Source organism: Phyllopteryx taeniolatus, chromosome 11 (genome assembly GCF_024500385.1).
Source record: "Phyllopteryx taeniolatus isolate TA_2022b chromosome 11, UOR_Ptae_1.2, whole genome shotgun sequence".
Taxonomy (NCBI): Eukaryota; Metazoa; Chordata; class Actinopteri; order Syngnathiformes; family Syngnathidae; genus Phyllopteryx; species Phyllopteryx taeniolatus.
This window is the reverse complement of record NC_084512.1, coordinates 9,898,851-9,925,242: the sequence shown is the minus strand read 5'-3', so window position 1 is coordinate 9,925,242 and position 26,392 is coordinate 9,898,851. Positions and strand designations below refer to the sequence as shown.

General features: G+C 43.0%; 2 protein-coding genes across 13 annotated transcripts in view; one reads left to right on the top strand and one right to left on the bottom strand.

The window, feature by feature from the left end:
- Positions 1-4: 4 nt before the first annotated feature.
- Positions 5-9,282, bottom strand: fhip2a (FHF complex subunit HOOK interacting protein 2). 3 transcript variants are annotated; one of them, XM_061790917.1, is made up of 18 exons: positions 9,164-9,282; positions 8,911-9,065; positions 7,679-7,757; positions 6,387-6,556; positions 6,074-6,178; positions 5,852-5,974; positions 5,234-5,431; positions 4,950-5,146; positions 4,740-4,854; positions 4,574-4,650; positions 4,302-4,494; positions 3,772-3,935; positions 3,226-3,372; positions 3,055-3,145; positions 2,834-2,977; positions 2,207-2,347; positions 1,903-2,006; positions 5-1,823 (listed from the first exon to the last, which is right to left on the bottom strand). In XM_061790917.1, the coding sequence occupies exons 2-18, from the start codon at positions 8,953-8,955 to the stop codon at positions 1,712-1,714; spliced, it is 2,205 nt and encodes a 734-aa protein (XP_061646901.1). In that variant the 5' UTR covers positions 8,956-9,065; positions 9,164-9,282; the 3' UTR covers positions 5-1,711. The 3 variants fall into 3 exon arrangements, with proteins under 3 accessions (XP_061646901.1, XP_061646903.1, XP_061646902.1); XM_061790919.1 differs by lacking the exon at positions 9,164-9,282 and having other exon boundaries at positions 8,911-9,157; XM_061790918.1 differs by lacking the exon at positions 9,164-9,282 and having other exon boundaries at positions 1,721-1,859; positions 1,944-2,006.
- Positions 9,176-26,392, top strand: part of LOC133486157 (actin-binding LIM protein 1-like) — a 57,544-nt gene continuing 40,327 nt past the window's right edge. For 8 of the 10 annotated variants that reach the window (XR_009790940.1, XR_009790941.1, XM_061790916.1 and 5 more), the window contains exon 1: positions 17,865-18,460. Coding sequence is in view for 8 of the 10 variants with exons in the window: in XM_061790916.1 (XP_061646900.1) it covers positions 18,226-18,460 (235 nt within the window). In the remaining 2 variants the exon portion in view is untranslated. Of the gene's footprint in view, positions 9,951-14,927; positions 15,071-17,864; positions 18,461-26,392 lie in introns of those variants that run through there. The other 2 variants (XM_061790912.1, XM_061790910.1) reach the window with 2 other exon arrangements.

The window sequence follows — 26,392 nt, the reverse complement described above, 5'->3', positions numbered from 1 at the left end:
AAGCTGAGATACATCTTTTATTGAAATGGAGAAAGTTGAGCAAGAGCACACTGAAGTGAAGACTGCTGATACGGGAGGAATAAATCAAGCCGATGAGAACGCATAAGGCTTGTTTTTTTCAAATCCTCACTGAAGCACCAGGTGGGAAGATCATGTACCTTCATTTGGATGTCTCACATCTGCATTGCACAAATCAAAACAGCCAAAACAAAAAAACAAGGCTCCCTCTTCTTTCATGTCGAGAAAGTCACAGAGTACTGCTGTGATTAAAACAACTGACCAGTCAGTCAGACAAAAGCAAACAATCAGTCACGATGATGACAAAGCAAGCTGATGCAACTAAACAGACGACAAGTGAAAGAAGTCGAAGTAAGGCATCACGTGTTACTGAGAACAATCAGCCTTCTGCTATCTTCCTACAAAGACAATAATGCCGTGGCATGCATTGACACCAGGTAGTATTATTCTATATTGCTATTGTACATATACAATACACTACTGGACACTCAAAGTTATGATGGCTGATTATAAAATGTGCATGATCGACCATTTAAGAAAAAACAAGCAAGAGTTCTGTTAAAATAGGAACAGTACTCCTGTGATACAATGTATTTTTTTGATTTTGGTTTATGAAAGGGAAGAAAAATATCTTTTGTGGTGTATATTTCACACAGCGAGCAAGTGTGAAGAAATACAAATGTGCAAATGTGACTCTGTGCGAGCGCTTTTCCATCAATAGCTCAGGCCCAGACGATGAGAGCATCTAATCTCTCGCATTCACACACACGTGCTGAAATCCAAACTAAAAACTAGCCAAACACCAAATACGGAGGAGAATCTCAAGTTCACTCATCAAGGACTCGACAAGTGTGGCAAGATGTTGAGTTAAAGCAACCAACACCTGAACAAAAAATACGTAACAATGTACAGTACACGTTTGTGTCATCCGAGACACAACACTGCTTTTAAATACAAGTTTGTGTAAGAAGGCATAGCAATTTCAAAGTTAAATTAAGCACAGCAGCTCGGGGGGGGGGGGGGAGAACATCTACATACAAAACGGAACTGAGAGAGGCTTTGTATCTTTGTACAAATGTCTAAAAAGCAAGCGAAAACGTAACAAGTGCATGTGCAAAAGTCCACCGGCTCCTAAACACACCACATTGGATGGTGACATCTTTGGATTACGCCGGTGAAGCTTCGTTTTGGATGAACAAAAATCATCTGCTCGTCAACCGCATTAAAAGCATCCCAATACCACATTGGTTTAAAAAGAAAGGCGACCTGAAAGCAAATAAATAAATACGAGGACTTGTCATTTTAAAAGGTGTGTGCAGTATTGTTCATACTACAGTCCAAGGTGAATGTTAACTGCACGTCTATGAACGTGGCAAATATTGGCAAGATCAAAATGTCCCAAAAAGAAAAAAAGAAAAAAAAAAGTGTGCTCGCACACGAAGGCGATGACGTCCATGACTGCTAATAAATACAACCATCTGTTTGTCCCAAACACAATAGGTCCATGACGACGATGATGATGACTGGCTAGGCAGTGAATGAAGATGCAGATGTTGATCATGTTCATCTGCTGGAGGGGCAGTGATGGAGCATGGCCCCACACTTGAGACCGAGACGCGACAGAACCAGTCTTGTGCGGACGTCCACTTGGCGGCGACGTTGGGGCAGCCCGGTAAGAAGAGCGTTCCAACTGCTACGGCGACGACGAGGCAGTGGCGTGGTATTTGACGAAGGCGATGGCCGCCAGCTCTTTGCAGAACTCCTCGAGCACGATCACCCCCTCCAGCAGGGTCATGTGGTCGATACTGGAAGGAGATGCGGATTCAAAACGCACTCGCGCTCTGGACACAAAAACACAAGCGAGCGTTCATGTGCACTACGTACGTGATGCCCTCGGGCTCCAGACCCAACAACCTCTTCCTCACCAGCAGCAGTTTGGGGGTGAAGTCTGGGATGCGCTGAATCCTCAACATGAGGTCCCCCACCACCTGACAACAGGAAGCGGTCACTCTGGTTGCAACCTTTCCAGGAATTTACTAACTTTCTATGGGAATTTATGGGAGTAAACCAGCAGTTTACAAAATCTCTAATTATCATATATATAGTATATTACATGACAGACTCCAGAATCTCTCAACACCAGTTGCACTGGTACCCAAATCCGACAGCAAGACTGGGGTAAACTCACCCTGACCACAACGGAGAACAGAGACCTGCATCCGGGAGCCAGGTTAATGTAGGGGTCCAGCAGGTACTCGTGCAGGTGGGGGTGCGGAAACAAGGACAGTTTGGACATAACTGCCGTCACTTGCAGGTTGACGTCGTACGGCTGCAAGACGCGAGAGCTCAACATTACACAGGGATATTCGAGCACATTGTGTGTGCGCGCTGGGAAAAGTGCTTTCATCCTAAACATTTTTATATTTTCAGCCTGACACCCCAGTAGGGCAGGGCGGTCTAATTGATTTATTTGAGCCTTATTCAAGCAACTGAGCTAAAGCATCTGAAAAGGATGTGACGAGCACTGATAGAAACTCACTGGAAACCTCACTGGGTACACCTGCAGAATGGGAGAAGGATAAGCAGATCCAACACCAGAACTGAATCAAAAAGTCTGCCTTGATAAGGCCTAGCCTACTACAACTACTATTAACAATAATACATGACAGTTTCTAAAAAATGATTAATTTGGAGTGACACTGTCAGAGTGGTAAACATTTAACACATTGCTGGGCAAACGTTTCATGTGGATTTTTTGAAGTAACAGGACAATTTTGTGCTCCCAACAATGCTTTAAGGACGCATACAAACTGACCTGATCTAGAATGCGACCCATCCTGTCAAAGAGGACCTTAAGGAAGTGACCCTCAAAGAAGGGGCGCTCCAAGTTGCATTTCTCAAAGGGTTTCGGGGTTCCTCTCCAGTCCCAGCACTGACAGACTCCACAATAGTCTCGGAACTAAGGAGATCCATCAGTCTGCATTTAAAAGGTGCTCTCCCGGTTATGACGATGACTGAGGGGTCGTGAGCGCTCACCTGTCTGTGCGCGTCTCGGAGGTACGTGTCATAGCCGCTTCCTTCCACAAAGTACGACGACTTTGCCTCGTCGGGCACCAAACACAGGAAACTGCAAGCGGCGAGATTTAACAAATTAAAATCCCAAAAGGATCAACAGCGATTATTTCCCATGACGAGCGGCTTGTGAACCTGTTGACGATCTTGTGGACTTCTGTTTTCCCCTCAGACTTGGAGCGGTCCGGACTCTGGGACGGAGAGGGGCTGAGCCAATCGCACGAAGAGAGACGGCTGTCTGGAGAGAGGTCGTCGCCAAACAGCGGATCCTCCTCCAGGTCTCTGCACACAATAATACCAGTCATTCATACTGGACTCATTATTTATGTTTTTAATATGGGTGCATCAATAGTACAGTATGACTTTATATTGTTTGTCTTGTTGTGATGTTTTTCAGGTGACTGCATGCATCAGAAAGGTACAATTACTATTTTTTACAATTACTACTATTAACTGCCAGTTACTTTTAACTACCATTCCAACAATCCGTACTGCTGCACTTAAGTGTGAGTGTGGAAAATCTGACTTGTTTCATACTACACAGTCATATAAATGACAAATTGAAAATGCTAACTGTCGCTTACTGTACACTGGGGTTACAGAAAATGTGACATTTCAGTCAAATAACTAAATGCATGTGAGTAGAAGATTCTGCCTGGTGGGGTGGGCGGGGGTCCTTACACAGCGTCATGAGGCTGGCCGTTTTCAATGGGCTCTCGCTCCTCGGGAGGTTTGTTCTCCAGGTAGTTCCTCTCCTCCAGGTTACGCAGCACTAAACTGTGCAGGATGTGCTGGTTGGGCTTCTGGATGAGCTGCTCAAAGAGCCTCAGGGTCATGATGCTGATCTGCAGCCGGGAGTGAGGCAAAAGAATAAGGTTTAGTTGTCAGCGTAGCGCAACGGCAACATGCCAAGTGTTTGCATACTAACAGGGAAAAACAAAAGCCGACAGACGCTGGCGCAAATCTCTGATATAATGAATCCTCCATTTGTGCGAGAACAATGTGCACAATGGCTTGTCAGATATTATTTGTGTGCTTTTGGTTGTCAACATGAGTCACTGGAAAGCTTTTTTTTTTTACCCAGGCAGTGGTTATTTTGGAAGAAATAAGAAAAAAGGATTTCTGAAGACAAACTGTCGACGAGGAAAGTAACAAAAAGAGAAAGACTGACAGTGGTTGACAGACTGTGGAAGATGAAATGTGATGATGACCTCATCTGAAAGGTGGTCACAGTGCTCGATGAGTCTGTGTCTGAGAGGATTCTGAGCGATCGCAGACGCCGTCTCGGCCTCACTATCTTCCCCCAAAAGAAAGAAGACCATCTCCTGAAGCAGCGCCTCGGACGTCACCTGCCTGATGATTCTATTCAACAGGGCTGTCGAGGTGAGGATGCCCACCTCTGACCTGTGACCACGTACACAGGCCTTAAGAAGCAAATCCTGACAGAAGAATCCAAAGCAGGCCGACTCAAGACAGGACTTACGTCTGCACAAGCTGCGGCTCCATCACGCACACAAAGAATCTTTCTCGCACTGCCTTGGCCATCACAGATGCCGCCGACTGAAAGTACGAAACAAAACTTGTGTTTACTGAGTCAAATTAAGACAAAATGACACCTCCGCATACAACAAGCAGGAGCTGCTCGAGACCTTCTGAGCTTCTTTGATGAGCTGATCGCAGTAATCCAGCCATGACAGGAAGGAGATGAGAGGCCTCTTCCCTGCAAACACTGCAGCATCCTCTTTCACATTATACACATCGAGACTAAAAAGAACAAAAAAAACGACAACAAATGGATCAGGATAGTACAAAACTTACTGTCTGTATGAATAAGTTGTAAAAAACATAAGGAGTTTTACCCCCAGTTGATGGACTCCACTGTCTCGATGTCCAAAGGGTCCATGGATGGTGGAAGGGCTTTATACAGGGTGACCAGCCTGTCGGTCAGAAGCTCACAGAGCTCAGTGTTCTCAGTCAAGCACCTGGCAGCTGCAGGTTCTGGTAAACTGACCAGCAGCATAAGGCCTTCACAAGCCTTCACCACAATCCTGCCATCCTGAACAGTGGACACAAATCATGAAGAAACCCTTTCAAAACAGAGGTAGCCCATAATAACGTAAGGGTCAAAAGGTGGGTTACTCACGGGGCTCTTTGTAAGGTTGAGCAGCGAGGTAACCAGATTATAATTGTTGTTGTTGTTGGTTGGACTTGAGATGGAGGCAGCAGCTTGTGGCGCCTCACCGCCTTTTGCATGTTCTTGACCAGTGTCTGGAGCCAACACGCTGTCCTTCAGTCCATCTGCCCCACCAGGACTCTTGGTCTCATTTCTCTTAGACTTGTTCTAGAAATAACACCAGAAATGAGGACTTCTGCTCTTACATATGTTCATAAATCATTTTAAGCCCTTATTTATGATCATCATACTGAATACTATTTATAAAGTGTAGTCCTGGGGGTCCTCAGTTCATGACATATGTAATTGTCAACATGCAACGTTATGAGCAATACAGATTTCCGCAGAGGCGTACGATTACATTGTCACACGGCAGAAGAAGGCACACTAAGTTAGCGCCGCACTTACTGGTTTTCAAGTGAATGTTTTATATTTATTGCCTAGGAGTGTTTTTCATACAAATACTGCAATGATGACTTTACCACTGACGGTAACGTAGGTTAGTGATAGACTATGGAGTGTTCCAATGTCCTGTATTACTTTGGGTTAAGAAGAACGCAAGCTCGCCATAAAGTGCGGACCACCTACCTCAAGGAAGAAGTTGACAAGATATGGATCCTGCTTCAGTTTGGCACAAACTATACAAAGGAACTGAATCTCTTCATTTTCTGTAGGAGCAGCAAGTACGTCCCCACACAGGCGGATCAGTTTCTAGCAGAAACATGTTGAAAATATGTTACACAACCTGTCCCGGGCCAAACTGCAACAAGGGAAGAGTGACCCAAATATTAGAAATGCTGATCAACACACCTGAACTGGTCTGTGAACATTGATATGTGGCAGGAGAGGTTGACGGATGTGTGCTAGCAGCTTTGTGTAGAAAGTTAGGACCTGCTGCTTCATTCCTGGAGGACACTAGTGGGAAACCAGCCTTCAAATATCCATCCATTTTCCGTACCATTTATCCTCAACACAATGTACTGAAAACATCCCGTGACATTTTGTGCCAGCATAACAACCCCAATTATTTGAATGTTTTAGGAAACTGTCGACATCATGTTAGTCGATGAAATTTGGCCAGTGTTAAACCCCTTTTGGAATATTTAAAGCATGAGAGTCTTACATCTGCCTTGCCCAAAGTGTAAAGCGTCTCTAGAATCTTGTGGTGCAGGAGATACTCCATGCAGGGTCCAGTCTCTCCAGACTCCCTTTCTCCTTCCTCCTGACTCAGAATTTCCAGCATCTGTTCCAGGTGGGATGGGATGTTGGTGTCTGTGACTGGCGCTTTGTCATCTGGGAGCACAGAGAAACACGCCACGATAAGGTGCCTAGTTCATTATCATCATAGGTTGGTTCAGTGATGTTTTCTATAGCCTCAGGCAAATCTTGTAAGCATTTGCAAATTGCAATTACCTGTATACTTATCACAGCAGGGAAACTATTTAACGTAAAGCCAAACCAAGAGTCAGCTGGGATAGACTCCAGCATGCCCGCGATCCTAGTGAGGATAAGTGTTATGGAAAATGGATGGATGGATGCAAAGCCATTTGTGTTGCATTTTTTTGTATGAAACACGTTTATAAATTCAGTTTGATGGATAATTTATTTCGGTTTTCAGTTTCGGTCAAGAATTTTCATTTTGGTGCAGAGAATAAAGAAAGAAAATAACGTATTTATTTACAACATTCCCAATAAAGATCAACTACAAACAACTGTAATCACCTTACCCCCCCCCAAAAAAACCTCCATAATGATCATTGTCTCAGCAAAAATCAAGAGAAACACGATTATGTTTACAGGGTGCAAACTAGAGGTGAGGCTCATGCTTAGTATTAATTAGATGTGACGACTTCAAAGTAGCGGCACAGTGGTCGACTGGTTAGAGCGTCAGCCTCACAGTTCTGAGGACCCGGGTTCAATCCCAGGCCCCGCCTGTGTGGTGTTTGCATGTTCTCCCCGTGCCTGCGTGGGTTTTCTCCGGGCACTCCGGTTTCCTCCCACATCCCAAAAAAAACATGCATTAATTGGAGACTCTAAATTGCCCGTACGCATGACTGTGAGTGCGAATGGTTGTTTGTTTGTATGTGCCCTGCGATTGGCTGGCAACCAGTTCAGGGTGTACCCCACTACACTATCTGTCACCTATGTGTGCCTAACAGTGATTCTCAAGAGTATAGAGCTCAGAAAATCGATGGATGGATGGACTTCAAAGTATGACCTGAGGCAAGATTTACTTTTCCCTATTTTCTTCATAGCTATTACTTCATAAACCTGTGATTACTTATAGGGAACAGCCAAATCTCCTGCAACAGTGCAATAATCTTTGACCAACTCAAACCTCCAGCTCACTCATCATGTAGCTACTGAGTCAATAATGCCATCTAATAAGAGACGGAGACTTGAAACTGATCTTACCCGATGTTTCAATGTAATAATGTGTAATGGCTTTCCAGTGATAGACAAAGTCCTCCTGCAGTGGTAGCGATGGAGCAAGCTGAAAAAAAGGGAGAAATAAAATACATGTTAATTTTTATCAGCTGACAAGAGCAATACGTTTATACGTTTATATCTGTTTACACAACAGTACTAGGAGTACCATAGTTGCTCAAAAATATTTGTACTCTTTAGTCCAAGTGACATAATTGTAATCATAGATTCGCCAGGTGTGTGAATGTATTTAAATTTAATTTTTCCAGTTTTACGTTTCAAAACTAAGTATTGTAGACTTTTATTTATGACTAAACGCTCGCAGTAGCTGGCAAATTAAGGCACTAAATAAACAATGATTTATCATTCACCATGTTTCATGTTTTCAGGAAACCTAGTGACTTTACTTTGAAAACTGGTTTCGGGTAGGTCACTCCCCTCGACTCATTTGTCAGCACGCCCCCCCCCCCCCCCCAAAAAAAAACTAATAAACAAAAAAAAACGCCACAGTAAACATATCCGATAGTCATCAATGTCCTCACTGAATGTTTTTTTTAAGCAGCGCAACTACTTTTGCGCAATAGCAAACTTGTGTTCCACTATTTCAACACCTCGAAGATAAAACACAAATGCACTAACTACCTGCCAACGTTAGCGGCTAACTAGCTGCCAACGTTAGCGGCTAACTAGCTGCCAACGTTAGCGGCTAACTACCTGCCAACGTTAGCGGCTAACTACCTGCCAACGTTAGCGGCTAACTACCTGCCAACGTTAGCGGCTAACTACCTGCCAACGTTAGCGGCTAACTACCTGCCAACGTTAGCGCCTAACTACCTGCCAACGTTAGCGGCTAACTACCTGCCAACGTTAGCGGCTAACTACCTGCCAACGTTAGCGGCTAACTACCTGCCAACGTTAGCGGCTATCTCGCCCCGTTTGCTAGGCTAGATGAAACACAAACAGCTGGCTACTATTAGCACGAAGCTAGTCGGGGAAATGCAACATATCACGAGTAGATAAACAAACTTGCCAAAATGTACTATTTGGTTCTATTTCCCAGTTAAACAGGCGTAAATAAACTGTAAAATGTCAATGTATGCTGGTTCGTTAGCACCGCTGACGTTACGATACAGACGGTTAGATCGCCGACGACAGGGAAAATATGTATGATAAAAAAAGAGAAATGATTTTTTTTTTGCGTGCGCTCGCTGAAAACTTACCGCTTCCACTGCGTGCTGGAGAATTGACGTAAATTTGGAGAACATTTTGTTCTTGGACTGGACTATTTTCTCCCGAGAAGACCTAGAGAATTCCTCTATCTTCTTCTTCCTGTTGTTGCCGCCTCGATCCAGATTGGAGCTTTCGTATAGCGAGCCTTGTAACGAGAGAATCAGCGTGAGTAATAAAACAGTAAAACGTTCGTGACCGCACAACAACACGCCTGGCAAGTGTAGTAGAACCGAGCGAGCTCACTTTGGACACGGTGGCACTTCCCTCAGCAGGCAGCGCCGTTTCTGACCAGCAGGCCCCGCTAGATTCAAAGACATACGGCCATGATGTTGTTGACGACGGCCAGTGCATACCAATGGTGCAGGGAAGCGTTCAGTGTGCACTATTTTCAATTTGGCTCCAAACATTAGATTAAGGCGATGCGTAATGATATTGTGGCAATCAAGCATCGTGGGTTTGGGAAATTGAAATTGCATTTTGCGGAACCCGTAGCCTTACAGTAGCTACAACACTAATCATCTATTTGAAATACTACTACTAATTCCACACTATAAGGACACTTAGATAGTATGAAAGGGATGTAACAATGCGAAAAACCATTCCATTCCACAAGAGTGCCTGTTAACTCCATTATTATTATTACAGTTAGTGTCATCCTCCAAATAATGATGAACGAGGCTGATTTTAATGTTATGATGACTCAAAACTTAATAATAAATAATAATAAAAAGACGACTCGTCTAACCAAGCAATGCGTCATGGTTAATTTAAATGTGGTGAAAAACTTGCCAAACAAAAAGATGCTGCCTTCATGGACACGCCCTGCTGCCAGAGCGTGCGATCTCCATCGTCTAGTTCGCTTAAATAGCAGCCACCGTTTCCGATCCGTTCAAATAATGCCAGAAGAAAACTTCAAGTCCAGGTCGAAATTTGCCGATCAAGCCATGCCCTGGTTTTGAGTGAGCTGAGCTCGCCTTCTGCTCATCTCTGCAGTTAAAGACAGTCTACCTACCCGGCATGTCTGCTCAAGGTGAGTGTCTTGTGCCGCAGAAGCCTTCATGTCAATTGATGCAGAGGCAAAAGGTCTTCATTTTGGGGGGGAGGGGTTCAAGGACGGGTGTATTTGGGAAAGAAGTCCGTTGTCGTCTATCAGGGGACCAGTGACAAAAGCATTGACTGCGTAAGTAGCTAACACCGGCGCAGCTGGAATCACTACACTGCTGCAGCCTGTTATTTATTAGATGATGTGACCGCCTAATCTGATGCCTAAAAATAGATCAGACATTTGAAATCATCTCTTGTAAAATTCACCTAATTTGCTCATTCAATCTAATGTGATCGTCCTTTGACGCTGTACGTGATCTGAGAATCTCAGCATACTGAACTTCCTCTGGCCTTAGCAAAAGCTGTGATCAATCGATCCATGTACACACATGCAGGAACAAGTGGGGAGTTTCAGTACTGTGCCTTGCTCAATGGTTAATGTCTTGTGAATGCAGGCAGAGGGAGGGGGCAACTGTGCTTACCCCTTTGGTTCCTAATTATGTACTGTAAACTGACTGCTTGTGATGCATTGATACTCTTGAGAATCACTGTTAGGCACACATAGGTGACAGATAGTGTAGTGGTTCACTTGAGTGACTTCCGTGCAGACAATGTGGGTTCAATTCCCACTCACTGACAGTGTGAGTGTGAATATAAACAAACAACCATTCGCACTCACATTCAGACCTCTGGGCAATTTAGAGTCTTCAATTAACCTACCATGCATGTTTTTCGGGGTGTGGGAGGAAACTGGAGTGCCCGTAGAAAACCCACGCAGGCACGGGGAGAACATACAAACTCCACACAGGCGGGGTCAGGGATTGAACCCCGGACCTCAGAACTGTGAGGCAGACGCTCTAACCTGTTGTCCACCGTGCCGCCCTAAGCAATTCAATGAGTGTTTATTTATTCACCACAAAATAACTTCTGTATTTTTATTTTCCATCCATCCATCCATTTTCTGAGCCGCTTCTCCTCACTAGGGTCGCGGGCATGCTGGAGCCTATCCCAGCTGTCATCGGTCAGGAGGCGGGGTACACCGTGAACTGGTTGCCAGCCAATCGCAGGGCACATACAAACAGACAACCAAGCGCACTCACAGTCACGCCTACGGGAAATTTAGAGTCTCCAATTAATGCATGTTTTTGGGTTTTTTTGGGATGTGGGAGGAAACCGGAGTGCCCGGAGAAAACCCACGCAGGCACGGGGAGAACATGCAAACTCCACACAGGTGGGACCGGGGATTGAACCCGGGTCCTCAGAACTGTGAAGCTGACCAGCTCTAACCAGTCGGCCACCGTGCCGCCTATTTTTATTTTATTTTTTTAATTTTGATTCCTGTTCAGCTGCATGGCCTTGTAGAATGGTGGACATATATGCCTTTTGTGCTGGAACAGTTTTGCTGTGAAACAGGATAGTTTGAAATACTCCCTCTGCTTATTTTTTAATTTTGTAATTATTCTGATGTTTACTGAAAATGCAGCCGGACACAAAAGGGTTTAGGGGACAGACAGATGAACAGAGTGGGAAAGGGCTATAGGGGTGTGAACCACGGCAGAGCAATAGTTAGACAGTGACAGATATTTGAGCACAAGTAGCGTTACAACAGTCAAATTGTGTTCTTATTTGTGGATGGTGTGGGGGGACGGGGGTGCATGCAACAACTAATGAAGAGAACAAGATGAGAGAGGACAGAAAAGGGCAGAACAGGATGTGGGAAATGAGCAAGGCAGTGCTACTGACGAGTGGTGTGGTGCGATTCCTTTCAGTGTCTAAACACCTGTAAGAACCTGTGAGTTGCTATGTTAGTATAACCTGTGTTTTTATTAGTTGTCCCAGCACAAGAAATTAAAGCCTATAGCGTGTCTACCAAACTTATTAGTGAATCAACACCATATCACATGCATGTTAGTCAACTGGTGTACAGAGTTGCTGAGCCGGCACATTGAAGAACGGTGGGCCCGGCCCCCTCCACCCGCAAGTGGGCAGGGGGGTCGGCAAGCCAGTGAGCCCGTCCAGCAAGCGACCCAACCAGGGGAATGACACCCACTCCCCAAGACCCAGGGCGGTCCTCAGCCCAACCGAAGCGCAAACGAACCGCCCCAACCAGTCCCAACGGGAGGGGCACGGGAACCATTTTTCCTCCACAAATGGCATTGTGTGTTCTGCCCAAACAATTCAACTTTGAGTTCATCTGTCCAAAGAGTATTTTGCCAATGGTGCTGTGGAACATCCACATGCTCTTTAACAAACTTCAAACATGCAGCAATGTTTTTTTTTTAGACTCCTCCTTGGTGTTCTCCCGTGAACCCTATTCTTGTTTTACGTATGGTAGATTTGTCAACACAGATGTTGGCATGAGGTAGTGATTTTAGTTTTTATGACTATATTTTACAATGTACTGCTACTTGTCTTTGGGGAAAAAAAAGTTTCAAAAGTTGTGGTGTTTTTTTTCCCCATTCATTTTAATGGGGAAATATGTTCAGAGATATGAGTGTTTTGAGATAAGAGCATGGTCATGGAATAAATTAAATTTGTATCTTAAGGCACCACTGTACCTGCAAACTACAACTACTGTACAACAATACAGGTAAGTATATGCTTGATTGTCAACAAATTTGAGCTTTATTGTGTTTGTACTTACGAATTTCTGATACATCTCTCGTGATCTCATTTGATTGTGCAGGGGCACCTAATGTTGTGCCTGGTGTGTATATTATTACAATACTCTCTATCAGGCTATTTAAAATGGCAAAAGAGCTTTGATATCCGTCTTGCATGGGCTTTTATGTGTCTAAGTGTGTGTTTTCCCTGCTGCCGGTGGAGATCGATAAAGCTCAGGGTCCACCACATGACATACCTGATTAGCCCACTTAGCCTCTCACAAACACAAAAAGTGTGTTCTTACTTGTACCTGTATTGGTCAGTATTATGATGAATCCATAACAGAGACACATTCCAATGTTTTTAAAGGAGAAGATGAAACACTATGCAAGCTTGCTAAGATTTCTTACTCTTTGTATTATGTTAAAATCTATGTGTTCTCTAACATAATGTTTTATTGTAAATACAATACGACAAGATTGGCAAGAAGTAGAATTCTTGAGAGTAAGAGTAAGAACCCATGAGTGATTGGCTTCCACTTCTGATTATCAGACATTCCATCAACTGGTCAGTTAAAAGCCATTACTGCACTCTCAGTCTTTGCCTCACTTTCGAGCCAGCCCCAGGTATCAGTACGAGGCCAACAGCTTTTACCTTGGCACTGATTTCCATTAGTGACCCAATAAAAAGTACAATACGCTCCCTGTGGGCCTGCTGCTCTATCAGGATCATCATAGTTCCACTGCAGTAATGTATTTCAGCTAAATGTATTCCTTTTCTTCATCATCATCATAGAGTGTTTAGAGGTCACAGTCTCTTGAAATTAGGCTTCACACAGGATGTTTGGGGCCGATCAGCGTGTTTAAAAAAAACGATAACCGATCACTGATCCGATCACAAGATGGAGCAACGTGTCTGTTTAAATGACTTGTTCATTTACTTAATTGTTCAAAAAAATTTATATTTACAATAAATATATCTTTGTTCATCTATTTATGGCAGTGAGGCCTAGTCACAGACAGAACAAATGCTCTTCTATTAGATGGCAGGAAGTACATACAGTAATTAATGTATCCGCTTTTTGTGACATTTTCGTTTGTTGGTGTGCCGTGAGATTTTTTAATTGTAAAATATGTGCCTTGTCTCCATAAATGTTGGAAATCACTGCTCTAGTCAGGTCACGAGTAATTAGTTTGGCCGTTCATCTGTGGATGGGTTTATTGTTCATGTTAATCTTTCCTATCACATCCATCACAAGACCGTCAACTCAGCAGAATTCTTACATAAACTATGTGAGGCAATGTTTTTCTTTCCATTTTGATTTTTGCCTCTACTGGTCTGTATAATGTTGACATGTCATATTTGATTTCATGTAATATAAACAGGCGGCATGGTGGACGACTGGTTAGAGCGTCAGCCTCACAGTTCTGAGGACCGGGGTTCAATCCCCGGCGCCACCTGTGTGGTGTTTGCATGTTCTCCCCGTGCCTGTGTGGGTTTTCTCCGGGCACTCCGGTTTCCTCCCACATCCCAAAAAAATGCATGAATTGGAGATTCTAAATTGCCCGTAGGTGTGAATGCGAGTGCAAATGGTTTGTTTGTTTGTATGTGCCCTGCGATTGGCTGGCAACCAGTTCAAGGTGTACCCCGCCTCCTGCCCGATGATAGCTGGGATGGGCTCCAGCACGCCCGCGACCCTAGTGAGGAGAAGCGGCTCAGAAAATGGATGGATGGATGTAATATAAACAATTCATACATGCATACCTGACCTCTGCCATGCAATTCGAAGACTGGAAAACAGGGCCATTCAATGGAAAGCTGCATTAACCAGTCGGAAGTCTTATACTGTACTATGCTGGCCACGATACAAATTTCACATTGATAAAGCATTGAAAAGATTTACTTTTTGGTAATTTTAAAGACGATGAAGCCTCTGTTACTTTCCCAAAACATGGAGGGAAAACATCCCTTTTCAATTTTGGCATTTTGGCTAATTTTAAAAGATTAATATATACAGCTCAGTCTCTAAATAGTAAAATTTTCTGCCAAGAGCTTCCTGGTACCTGCTCCATATTGCTTGGGAAAGGTTAGTACATCCTGCACACTTTATCTATTGTACTTAATGTAACGATCAATGATGGATTAAAGAGGAGGCTTTTTGCTTCAGTAACACAATCCGCTGCTTCCTCCATATAGGAGCAGTGGAGAGGGCTCCACACACCCCTCTGAATCAGCACTTTTCTCAATTTCTGCGTGGGTATAGAGTGCATGAGTCTGCATCTGGGGCTCAGGAACACGCTTGTGCAAGAGTCCTGGCAAAAGCATAAATAATTCATGAGCAGGCGAAGGAGTGAACGCCTTGCTGGACGAGACGGAGTGTATGTGCAATTGGCTGTCTGTGTGTAAAGATTGGGGAGAGGAACAAAGTGATGCAGGAGCAGCAGGGCTACGATGGGCTGTGCAACTACGCCCAAAAAATCACCTCCTGCTTCGGACTGGATGGTAAGAAGAGCGGAAAAGGATGATGTTTATGCAGAGGAGGGTTTGGACTATCTCACGACGGTGTCTTTATTCGTTCAGGCACAGCTGACTTTTGTTCTGCGCATGCATGTGTTCATGTGTGAGCATGTTGGAAGACGTGTCGTAGCTACATTTGAGGAGTGGATGACGGTTGGAGGGCAGTACCTCACTGCAGCACAATTGCATGTCCTCTGCTGCACTCCTTTCATTGTCTTTATGTGTGTAGTACTGTATTGTTGAAAGAACCATCAACGGTACTTATACAGTACAGTACATGATTTTTCTTCTGTAGAATTAATTCCCAAAAGCCTGGATGGGTTATTTACAATGTATCTGAAAACAACTAAATTAGTTTATTGCTGTATTGATTGGTTTAATATTTGTAAACTCAACCAGCAGAACACAAGTCACAAAGTCTGAGTTCTTCCTCCTCAACAAACAAGATATTCTTATAATTTGAGGTGAGGGCCCAAGCACTCTAAACCACAACAATTATTTTTGCTTTGTTTTTATTGTTATACTGTGTTATTTAAGGAGACAATTATTTTGGAAAGACCATATTTAATTATATATACTCTGTGTGTGCGTGTGTGTGTGTGTGTGTCAGACAGTATTGAGTGATGTTCAATATATTCTGTTAATGCACTGTATATACTTTCATGAATAAGGATAACTGTCAGTTAGACGGGATTCTACAGGGCAAAACAAAGTTGCTGTTTTTGTTCCCTTCCCAGGTTCATTTTGTCTCATTTGTGTAGTTTGCTCATATTATCCCCCATCTTGTCTAGGGACATGTATATGAACATTTTAGCACATAATTAACTAACATTTTTTAGAAAGTTGGAGTGCACTTTGATGTAATACATCTCATAAAAATGAAGACAAAACAAACTAAATCACAAGATTGCACTTTTTGCTGGGAATAACATTCACAGTAGCTGCAAAGCAAAAGCAAAGCAAATTTATTTATATAGCGCATTTCATACACAAGGTAACTCAATGTGCTTTACGTGATTAAAATCATTTAAAAACAGCTTATAAACATTTAAAACAAAGAGAAAAAAATAAAATAAAAATACAATTAAAACAGCGTACAGTGCAAGAAATATCATTCAAAAGTGGAAATGCTCTCGAAAGCATGGGAAAAAAGAAGAGTTTTTAACCTGGACTTAAAAACATGCACACTTGGGGCTGACGTCACTTCTGTTGGCAACTTATTCCATTTGTGTGCAGCATAATAGCTAAATGTTGCTTCACCATGTTTGCTTTGGACTCTGTGCTCCACTATTTGACCTGATTCTGTCGATCTCAGAGCCCTACTGGGTTTATAATCTATTAGCATTTCATTCATGTATTCAGGACCTAAACCATTTAGTGATTTATAGCCCAGTAGCAGAACTTTGAAATCTATTCTAAAGCTGACTGGAAGCCAGTGTAAAGACTTTAGAATTGGAGTAATATGCTCTGACCTCTTTGTTTTCATCAGAACCCAAGCTGCAGCATTCTGAATGAGCTGCAGCTGTTTAATGCTCTTTTTAGGGAGTCCAGTCAGAAGACCATTACAATAGTCAAGTCTACTTGAAATAAAAGCATGGATGAGCTTCTCCTTGTCTGCTTGACACACGCAAGCCTTCAATCTTGATATGTTCTTCAGATGGTAGAATGCAGTTTTATTAATTGATTTGATATGACTGTTGAAAGTCAGGTCGGAATCTATCAGAACACCAAGGTTTCGGACTTGGTCTTTGTTTTTTAAATAGAGTGATTCCAGGTATTTACTAGCAGCAATCCTCTTTTCTTTATTGCCAAAAACAATTATCTCAGTTTTGTTGTGGTTTAATTGAAGAAAATGTTGGCTCATCCAGATATGTATCTGTTTTAGACAGTGACACAACACCTCATTTGAACTGTAGTCTTCTGGAGACACTGCTAGATATAACTATGTGTCATCTGCAAAGCTATGATAGTCAAAATTAAAGTTCTGAAGAATTTGACCCAAGAGTAGCATATACAGGTTGAACAGGAGGGGTGCAAGAACTGACCCTTGAGGTACCCCATAGGTCATTACCATTCGATGAGATTGAACACTTCCAATGGTTACAAAATAACTCCTTTCCTCCAGGTAGGACCTGAACCATTTAAGGACTGTTCCATTTAGTCCTACCCACGTTTCCAACCTGTTCAGCAGTATATTATGATCTACCGTATCAAAAGACTAAGAACACAAAATATCTCAGTTACTATATATTTGCAAGGTAAAATCTTGCTTTATGCAGTATTTTCAACAGATGAAAATAAAGTCACTGATGTTACTTCCATTTTCGTGCCAATGAGGTTAGAGCTCTCTTTTGAAGGATCATGGTCAAGATTAGATGGGTTTATGCACGTTTCTGACCTTGTCATGAGTCAATCTGTCACGAAAACTCTTGGATTATCATGTCATACCATCTTTATGCAATGCATCCATTTGGTCTTATTTTGCACTAATTCACCAATACTAACTAAAATTGGTCTTCATGCCTCTAAAACAACCTCCTGAAATCAATGCTTTTAATAGTTCTAAAGTGTCCAGTAAACCCAGATAGGGTTTTAATTTCTGGCAGATGTGTGAGAAAGGACGTGTCAAGTGCCAATTCTCCCTTAGTACACTGAGCAAACCTGATGTGGAACTACCTAACCCCACCCAGAAGATAATCATAGGCTCAACGTCAGCCATAAGCTGCTTAAGGCTCCAGTCTGGTTGGGCTGAAGACACTCATAAGCTTGTTTACCAGCGTCTCAGTGGGCTCTACCTGCAGTAGAGGTTCTTGTGTCCCTGATGTTTGACTTCCCCTGCACAAGGTGGGCTCAGTGCCCAACTTTTTGCTTTTTCTGTAGATGTGAACAGACGAGATCGTTTTCCCAGGAGAAGCCTGCTCATTACCAAACTGGATATCGTTGGGTTTTATGATGCACTGTTGTGGATTTGGAGTTCACTCTTACTTCATATATGGATCTCTTTGAGAGCTACTCTTTCCTCATGTTGAAAGGCAGCTGCCTTTTAGAGGGGGACTGACCCAGACCCCTGGACGCTGGCTGACATCTACCTGGAGTGCTTCACCCGCCTTTGTGGCACGGTGGAGGGGGAGCAAAGCGTCATGCCCACTCTTCCCAATCTTAACAGCCTTGGAAGTCTGTGTAGCTCCAGCCGCAGCCACAACGTAGACCGTGTGCGGGTGAAACGCAAGGGCTCCATCAAGCGCATGTCCATCATTGAGGACGGCCATGTGGCTGAGGTCCTGTACCTCATCCCAAAACAGTACATGGAGCAGCTGCCCTACCTCAACCCAAACGACTATTACCTGAGTGAGAGGCTACATGATGTTGCTTCAGGTAGGATAGGGGAATAAATTAAATGTGTGCATCTACCTAAATATTAATGTCACCCTGAAAGTTAGTCATGAGTGCTCTGTAACCACTACAGTAATGATATTGAGTTAAAACAATAACCGATATCAGATTTTGTTTCTTTCATGTGCATTTGCCTTTACCCTTTATTTGTTCCAGCTTTCTGTCAGTTTATCTTTTCTGCTTTGAATTATGTCTCCATTTAGGTGCCCACAAGTCAATAGTTTGGTTGTTACTCACAGATGGCTGCATTTTAATTTGTATCTCACATTGGACCCGTGTGTATGCAGTCTACTGTGGACATGTTGCACAATCACAGATCCCCTAGATCCAAAGGTGTTACTGCAAAAGGTGAAATGGCAGTAAGTTAATCACCTGTAGTTACAGTATATAACGTGTGTCCATAGCACAAGGCCAGACTTGCTGCATTTTGCCAAACAGCAGCACATGACCAAGCGACATGGTAGCTTACATCAGGATTACATGTGGGCATGCGTACAAATCGCGATTTCCAAACCTTACGCACACTCTGACTGCATGCCAAACAAAGTAGTAAAGCCATCATTGCTTGGCCTTTTGGTCTAACATAGACGCTATGTTGTTGATTATCCATCCATTTTCTGTACCGCTTTATCCTCACTAGGGTCGCGGGTGGATAATGTTTTCATTTGAACACAAACGTGATGAAGGCAAAATGATAGTAAAGGTCCACAGATGTAAATGTAGGCCTTTCATTTATGCTGGCCTTTCATTTTCTTATACTGGCAGCAGAAATCAAGCAGGCAAACATGACTAGTTACAGTGGTCCACAGGCGAGACAAATACAGTTAACTTTCTCGTATGACAGACCCTTGAATTATTATTATTTTTGTATAGTGTGACTTTCTATAAGCATTGCAACAGAGCTTATTAAATGTGGGAAGATGCTGCATATTGAACAGAAATGTGTAGCCGGAATCTTAAATATTAAAACTCCAAGACATCAAGTATTTCTCATTACCAACAGATTGCATGTTTCTCTCTGCAGAATGAAAAGGGTGGAATATGGAAAATGTATCCGCTAATTATTGTCCTTGTTAGAAATAGATGTGTTGTTGAGTGTCCAGCATGTGGCGCAGGGGGACTGTAGACGATAATTGTGTTACTGGTGACATGGGGCGATTGTGACTTATGACTTAAATGCAGCACACAGGGAAAGTTGGAAAGGATTTAATACTTAATTTGAGATCAACTGTTGCAGGTCAAATCAAAGACAGCATAATGTTCAGTTAAGGGTCGTCAATTTCACACTTGACAGTCGAGCGGGTCAGGTTTTGAAGATCGGGCCAAGTGATGCGAGCAGGTCAGGAAATGCTCAGATTTCAATGTTGTCTTCATACACGATTCACAGAGAGCAGAATGAGGAACTCTCATTCAGAATCCCCAACAGCCACGGGGACAGGAACAGTCAAATGGCAAAAGGCAGAACTCTCACTGGGTCAAGTTTTAGTGTCCTTCTTGTATCTTTGTCAAATAATCAAACACTGACTGCATCATCAACAAGGCCTTAAATAGGGAGGTGTCTCTGGCTCTGGTTAGTAGCACATGATTGGCTGACCGATTGGCTGGCTAGTAGAACGTAATTGGCTGACAGATTGGCTGTGTCGTAGAACGCGATTGGCTGACGTGACAGAAGAAATTGCACACTGTGAAACCGATGAACGATTGCTTGCATCAGCAACTGCAATGTGTGGAAGTTATACAAGTCACATTCAGTGTGATTGATGCCCTCTATTAATACGTTATTTGTCTCCTGCTTTACCTCAACCAAATAATTCAGGAGGTGACTCATGAAAGTTCACTATCATGCTATATTGACGAGCACACTTGTCAGGCTTGATTGAAATGGGTATGAGGATTGATTGTGAAATGTCTGCATGAGCAGCAGTTGGATGAGAATTAATTTTGAAGAATCTCATTGACCATTCAGAAGTCTTGTATAAAGTAGCTTAACAGAAAATAACTAGTAAAAGTTAGTCCCCTTGTAGAATATGCCTTGAGTAAATCTTTTAAAGTCTCTGATACTAAATGTAGCAAAAGTCATTTTCTTACATTAAATGTACTCAATCAATGGAAATAAAAGCAAAAGTGTATGAAAATGAGTGGTTATAGTTCTGATTGTTTTTATCCATTTTCATTATTTTGTTTTATTTATTATTTCATTTCAGTAGTGTAGTTAAATATCTGAATGTTGGCTAATGAGCGAAGTTAGCCAGCACACGTTAGCCTGGCCATCACGTTAACCATATGCCCAAACAAACTCATGATAACCAAAAGAAGACAGCTCTAGATTAATAGAAATTCATTTAACCTACCAGGTTGGATGGAGTTTTTAAATGCCAATATTTCTGTTACTTTGGGTAGACATAAGAGGCACTCCTTCCTGTAGGAAGTCCTTCACTCCATTGTACAAAAAGTATTCCTGTAAATACGCATACATATGTGTAATGTTATCCTCGTTATTACACCATTGTAGCCATTTTACTCGTCATCAGCTGCTGGAGATTTAAGCAGCAGAGTCAGCATGAGATACATCCATCTTAATTGCATCAATTTGTATTGTGTCAGTGAAAAATACATTTACAATAGCCCTCACCCATTTACTGCACAGTGTGAAAATTACATATGGCTGTTATAGCCCTACACTGCCTGATTTAAGAAACACTATAGAATCTCCAATTAAAAACAAGGATACGTATGTAAACGGTTTTCCTTTTTTCCAAAATTGTGGTTTTATCATGGTAATAAACAATATACAAATGATGTCTGCATGTATTTTACAGTGCAAAAAAAGGTTACACATAAAACAAGCAACATTAAAAAGTCAATGAATCTGTAAATACCTGAGAATAACTCAGACAAGTTATTACACAGCAATAGCAAATGGTGTGACCTAATACTCTACAACAAACGTGAACGATATCTCTCTGCTAAATCAGCAGAAAAGCAATATACAGAATAATTTGTCTAAAAATAGCAACAATCTGGGTGTAAATGTAAATGTAAGTGTAAATTCTACAGAGGTTCGCAGTATACAGGATAGGCAAGTCTTCTCCCGTGCGCTCTTTAATTGGATTCTGAAGGCCCACTAAATATATTAATTGAAAGCTCATGCTCGAGGTCAGTACCGTTCTGACCTTTGACTTAAAATGACCCTTTGTGCCCTCTTATACAGAGCCTAGCGTGCTGGAAGCAATGAGATAAGGAATGTAAGTCATCATTTAGAACCATCACAGCCTTTGTTGGTAATCTTCACTTCGATACAATTGACACAAATGTAACATTTACAAATAATTTTCAATTTTCAATGTTGATTAACAAGTTATTTATTTGTATCACTGGCTTTGGTTTTGCCATTGCATGCAAACAAATGTTTTACTCTGTTTTCATCTGTCTGACCTGTCTTTATCTGCATTAATGTGAAGAGGCTTCAATAAATTATATTTTATGTATATTACTGTATAAGCAAACATAATGCAGCCCTATGGGGGGCACAAGTCAGTGCAAACTGTAGGCCGGTCCCAAGCCCGGATAAATGCAGAGGGTTGCGTCAGGAAGGGCATCCGGCTTAAAACCTTGCCAAACAAATATGAGCGTTCATCCAAAGAATTCCATACCGGATCGGTCGTGGCCCGGGTTAACAACGTCCGCCACCGGCGCCGTCATCCTGCGGGGCGCCGTTGAAAATTCAGCTACTGTGGGTTGAAGTCAAAGAAGAAGAAGAAGAGGTGGAAAGCGGGTTCTTCGGCAGAAAGAGAAGAGGAAAACACAGAGCCTAGAACTGAATGTGGGGACTTTGAATGTTGGGACTATGACAGGAAAATCTCGGGAGTTGATTGACATGATGATTAGGAGAAAAGTTGATATATTGTGTGTCCAGGGGACCAGGTGGAAAGGCAGTAAGGCTAGAAGTTTAGGGGCAGGGTTTAAATTATTTTACCATGGTGTAGATGGGAAGAGAAATGGAATCGGGGTTATTTTAAAAGAAGAGTTGGCTAAGAATGCCTTGGAGGTGAAAAGAGTATCAGATCGAGTGATGAGGCTGAAATTTGAAATTGAGGGTGTGATGTGTAATGTGATTAGTGGCTATGCCCCACAGGTAGCATGTGACCTGGAGGTGAAAGAGAAATTCTGGAAGGAGCTAGATGATGTAGTTCTGAGCATCCCAGACAGAGAGAGAGTCGTAATTGGTGCAGATTGTAATGGACATGTTGGTGAAGGTCATAGGGGTGATGAAGAAGTGATGGGTAAGTACGGCATGCAGGAAAGGAACTTGGAGGGACAGATGGTGGTAGACTTTGCAACAAGGATGCAAATGGCTGTAGTGAAAACTTTTTTCCAGAAGAGACACGAACATACAGTGACCTACAAGAGCGGAGGTAGAAGCACACAGGTGGATTACATCTTGTGCAGAGGATGTAATCTGCAGGAGGTTACCAACTGTAAGGTAGTGGTAGGGGAGAGTGTGGCTAGACGGCATAGGATGGTGGTGTGTAAAATGACTCTGGTGGTGGGGAGGAAAATTAGGAAGACAAAGGCAGAGAAGAGAACCATGTGGTGGAAGCTGAGACAGGACGAGTGTTGTGCAGCTTTTCGGGAAGAGGTGATACAGGCTCTCGGTGGACGGGAGGAGCTTCCAGAAGACTGGACCACTGCAGCCAAGGTGATCAGAGAAGCAGGCAGGAGAGTACTTGGTGTATCTTCTGGCAGGAAAGGAGAGAAGGAGACTTGGTGGTGGAACCTCACAGTACAGGAAATCATACAAGGAAAAAGGTTAGCTAAGAAGAAGTGGGACACTGAGAGGACCGAGGAGAGGCGAAAGGAATACATTGAGATGCGACACAGGGCAAAGGTAGAGGTGGCAAAGGCCAAACAAGAGGCATATGATGACATGTATGGCAGGTTGGACACTAAAGAAGGAGAAAAGGATCTATACAGGCTGGCCAGACAGAGGGATAGAGATGGGAAGGATGTGCAGCAGGTTAGGGTGATTAAGGATAGAGATGGAAATATGTTGACTGGTGCCAGCAGTGCTAGCTAGATGGAAAGAATACTTCGAGCAGTTGATGAATGAGGAAAATGAGAGAGAAGGGAGAGTAGAAGAGGCAAGTGTGGTGGACCAGGAAGTGGCAATGATTGGTAAGGGGGAAGTTAGAAAGGCATGAAAGATAATGAAAAATGGAAAAGCAGTTGGTCCTGATGACATTCCTGTGGAGGTATGGAAGCATCTAGGAGAGGTGGCTGTGGAGTTTTTGACCAGCTTGTTCAATAGAATTCTAGTGCGTGAGAAGATGCCTGAGGAATGGAGGAAAAGTGTACTAGTGCCCATTTTTAAGAACAAAGGTGATGTGCAGAGCTGTGGCAACTATAGACGAATAAAGTTGATGAGCCACACAATGAAGTTATGGGAAAGAGTAGTGGAGGCTAGACTCAGGACAGAAGTGAGTATTTGCTAGCAACAGTATGGTTTCATGCCTTGAAAGAGTACCACAGATGCATTATCTGCCTTGAGGATGTTGATGGAAAAGTACAGAGAAGGTCAGAAGGAGCTACATTGTGTCTTTGTAGATCTAGAGAAAGCCTACGACAGAGTACCCAGAGAGGAACTGTGGTACTGCATGCGGAAGTCTGGAGTGGCAGAGAAGTATGTTAGAATAATACAGGACATGTACGAGGGCAGCAGAACAGCGGTGAGGTGTGCTGTAGGTGTGACAGAAGAATTTAAGGTGGACGTGGGACTGCATCAGGGATCAGCCCTGAGCCCCTTCCTTTTTGCAGTGGTGATGGATAGGCTGACAGATGAGGTTAGACTGGAATCCCCATGGACCATGATGTTTGCTGATGACATTGTGATCTGCAGTGAAAGCAGGGAGCAGCTGGAGGAACAGTTAGAAAGATGGAGGCATGCACTGGAAAGAAGAGGAATGAAGATTAGCCGAAGTAAAACAGAATATATGTGCATGAATGAGAGGGGTGGTGGGGGAAGAATGAGGCTACAGGGAGAAGAGATAGCAAGGGTGGAGGACTTTAAATACTTGGGGTCAACCGTCCAGAGCAATGGTGAGTCTGGTCAGGTAGTGAAGAAACGGGTCCAAGCAGGTTGGAACGGGTGGAGGAAGGTGTCAGGTGTGTTATGTGACAGAAGAGTCTCTGCTAGGATGAAGGGCAAAGTTTATAAAACAGTGGTGAGGCCAGCCATGATGTATGGATTAGAGACAGTGGCACTGAAGAGACAACAGGAAGCAGAGCTGGAGGTGGCGGAAATGAAGATGTTGAGGTTTGCTCTTGGAGTGACCAGGTTGGATAAAATTAGAAATAAGCTCATCAGAGGGACAGCCAAGGTTCGATGTTTTGGAGACAAAGTTAGAGAGAGCAGACTTCAATGGTTTGGACACGTCCAGAGGAGAAATAGTGAGTATATTGGTTGAAGGATGATGAGGATGGCGCTGCCAGGTAAGAGAGCTAGAGGAAGACCAAAGAGAAGGTTGATGGATGTCGTGAGGGAAGACATGATGGCAGTTGGTGTTCGAGAGGAGGATGCAGGAGGTAGGCTTACATGGAAAAGGATGACGCGCTGTGGCGACCCCTAACGGGACAAGCCGTAAGGAAAAGAAGAAGACTGTATAAGCAAACATACATAGTTTCACAAAAATAATAAGTAATTTTTTGGTCTAAATTTTAGAAATTTTCTGATGTAGTAATTATCACTTTTGCACATTTATTGGGGAATCTGATACACAATACATTTACACTCATCAGAGTACACACAAAATGCACAGATAATGACCAATGTAGAGGGAAAAAAAAGATTTGCTTGGCAGAATAACATTTGGCTAGAAGACAAAATATAATGGATACTATCCATGTTTCCACCAAGTTTAATAGAATTCTACCATGTAGTTTGTGTCCTCCTGCTAACAAACATTGGCAAATATAAAGTATTTCTTAATAGTAAAGTAGATAATCTCTTCACATATAAAAAAAAATGCACATGCATTGTCAGTCCGGGACAACACACTCTCAGATGCAGAGATCACTAGTGAGAGCAGGTTTTATTGAATATACAGGTGACCTCTTGACAGACTGACAAAACAATCGGCTACAAACTTAAGATGTATGGAAGGAGAACCTGGCTCTTCAAGGAGAGTGCTCTATACTCACAGAGAACAAAGTAACAAAAACTCTCCAGGAGGAGGAAAGGGTAATTAAATAAAGTCCCTGTAAAGTTTAGCACACAGAAAATCACTCTAGAGGGAGGAAAAACAAAAGCTATGAAATATAAATGACAAAATCACTCCTAAGGAGGAAAACAAATGGCTGTGAACAAAGGCTAAGGAGCAAATTAAGCTATGTAAATTACAAAAACACTCGTCTCGAGGATCAAAAGGTATACTTGCAGCAATTGCTATGACAAAGGACATAGACTTAAAGACAGGCTAGGGTGAATCGATCGACGGACAAAGACCCTCTGGCGCAAGACAAGGATTTAAGCACATTGGGAACAGGTGGAGACAATCAGGAATCAGGGCAGACACATAGGTGACACACGAGGGAGGGCAAGTGCTCTGAAACAAGAGGACAGTTAGTCTTTCAAAATAAAACAGAAAATGACAAGACAAACCCCCACTTCTAGGACCGGCTACTTCCAGGCCGTACCTCTCCTAGTCCACCAGATACTCTCTGCCCCGGCCCGTTACATACTGCTAACAGCCGTTTCACCTTGTAGACGGGACCCCCGTCTACCTCTTCAGGAGGCGAAGGGGGGGCCGGGACCATAGGCCTCTCCTTGGCCAGTTTGACCTGACTGACAGAAGGTGGGGTGGATACGGAGGTAGCGAGGCAGGTGGAGTCGGAGAGCCGCAGGACCGATGACGTTAG

What these genes read in the sequence shown, in the direction of transcription:
- fhip2a (XM_061790917.1), bottom strand. Translation starts at nt 8,955, where the DNA reads ATGTTCTCCAAATTTACGTCAATTCTCCAGCACGCAGTGGAAGCG. An exon ending in ACACTTTGGGCAAGGCAGAT is followed by an intron (nt 6,179 to 6,386) that starts GTAAGACTCTCA and finishes GTTTCCCACTAG; the next exon opens with TGTCCTCCAGGAATGAAGCA. An exon ending in TGTTCTCCGTTGTGGTCAGG is followed by an intron (nt 2,007 to 2,206) that starts GTGAGTTTACCC and finishes TCCTGTTGTCAG; the next exon opens with GTGGTGGGGGACCTCATGTT.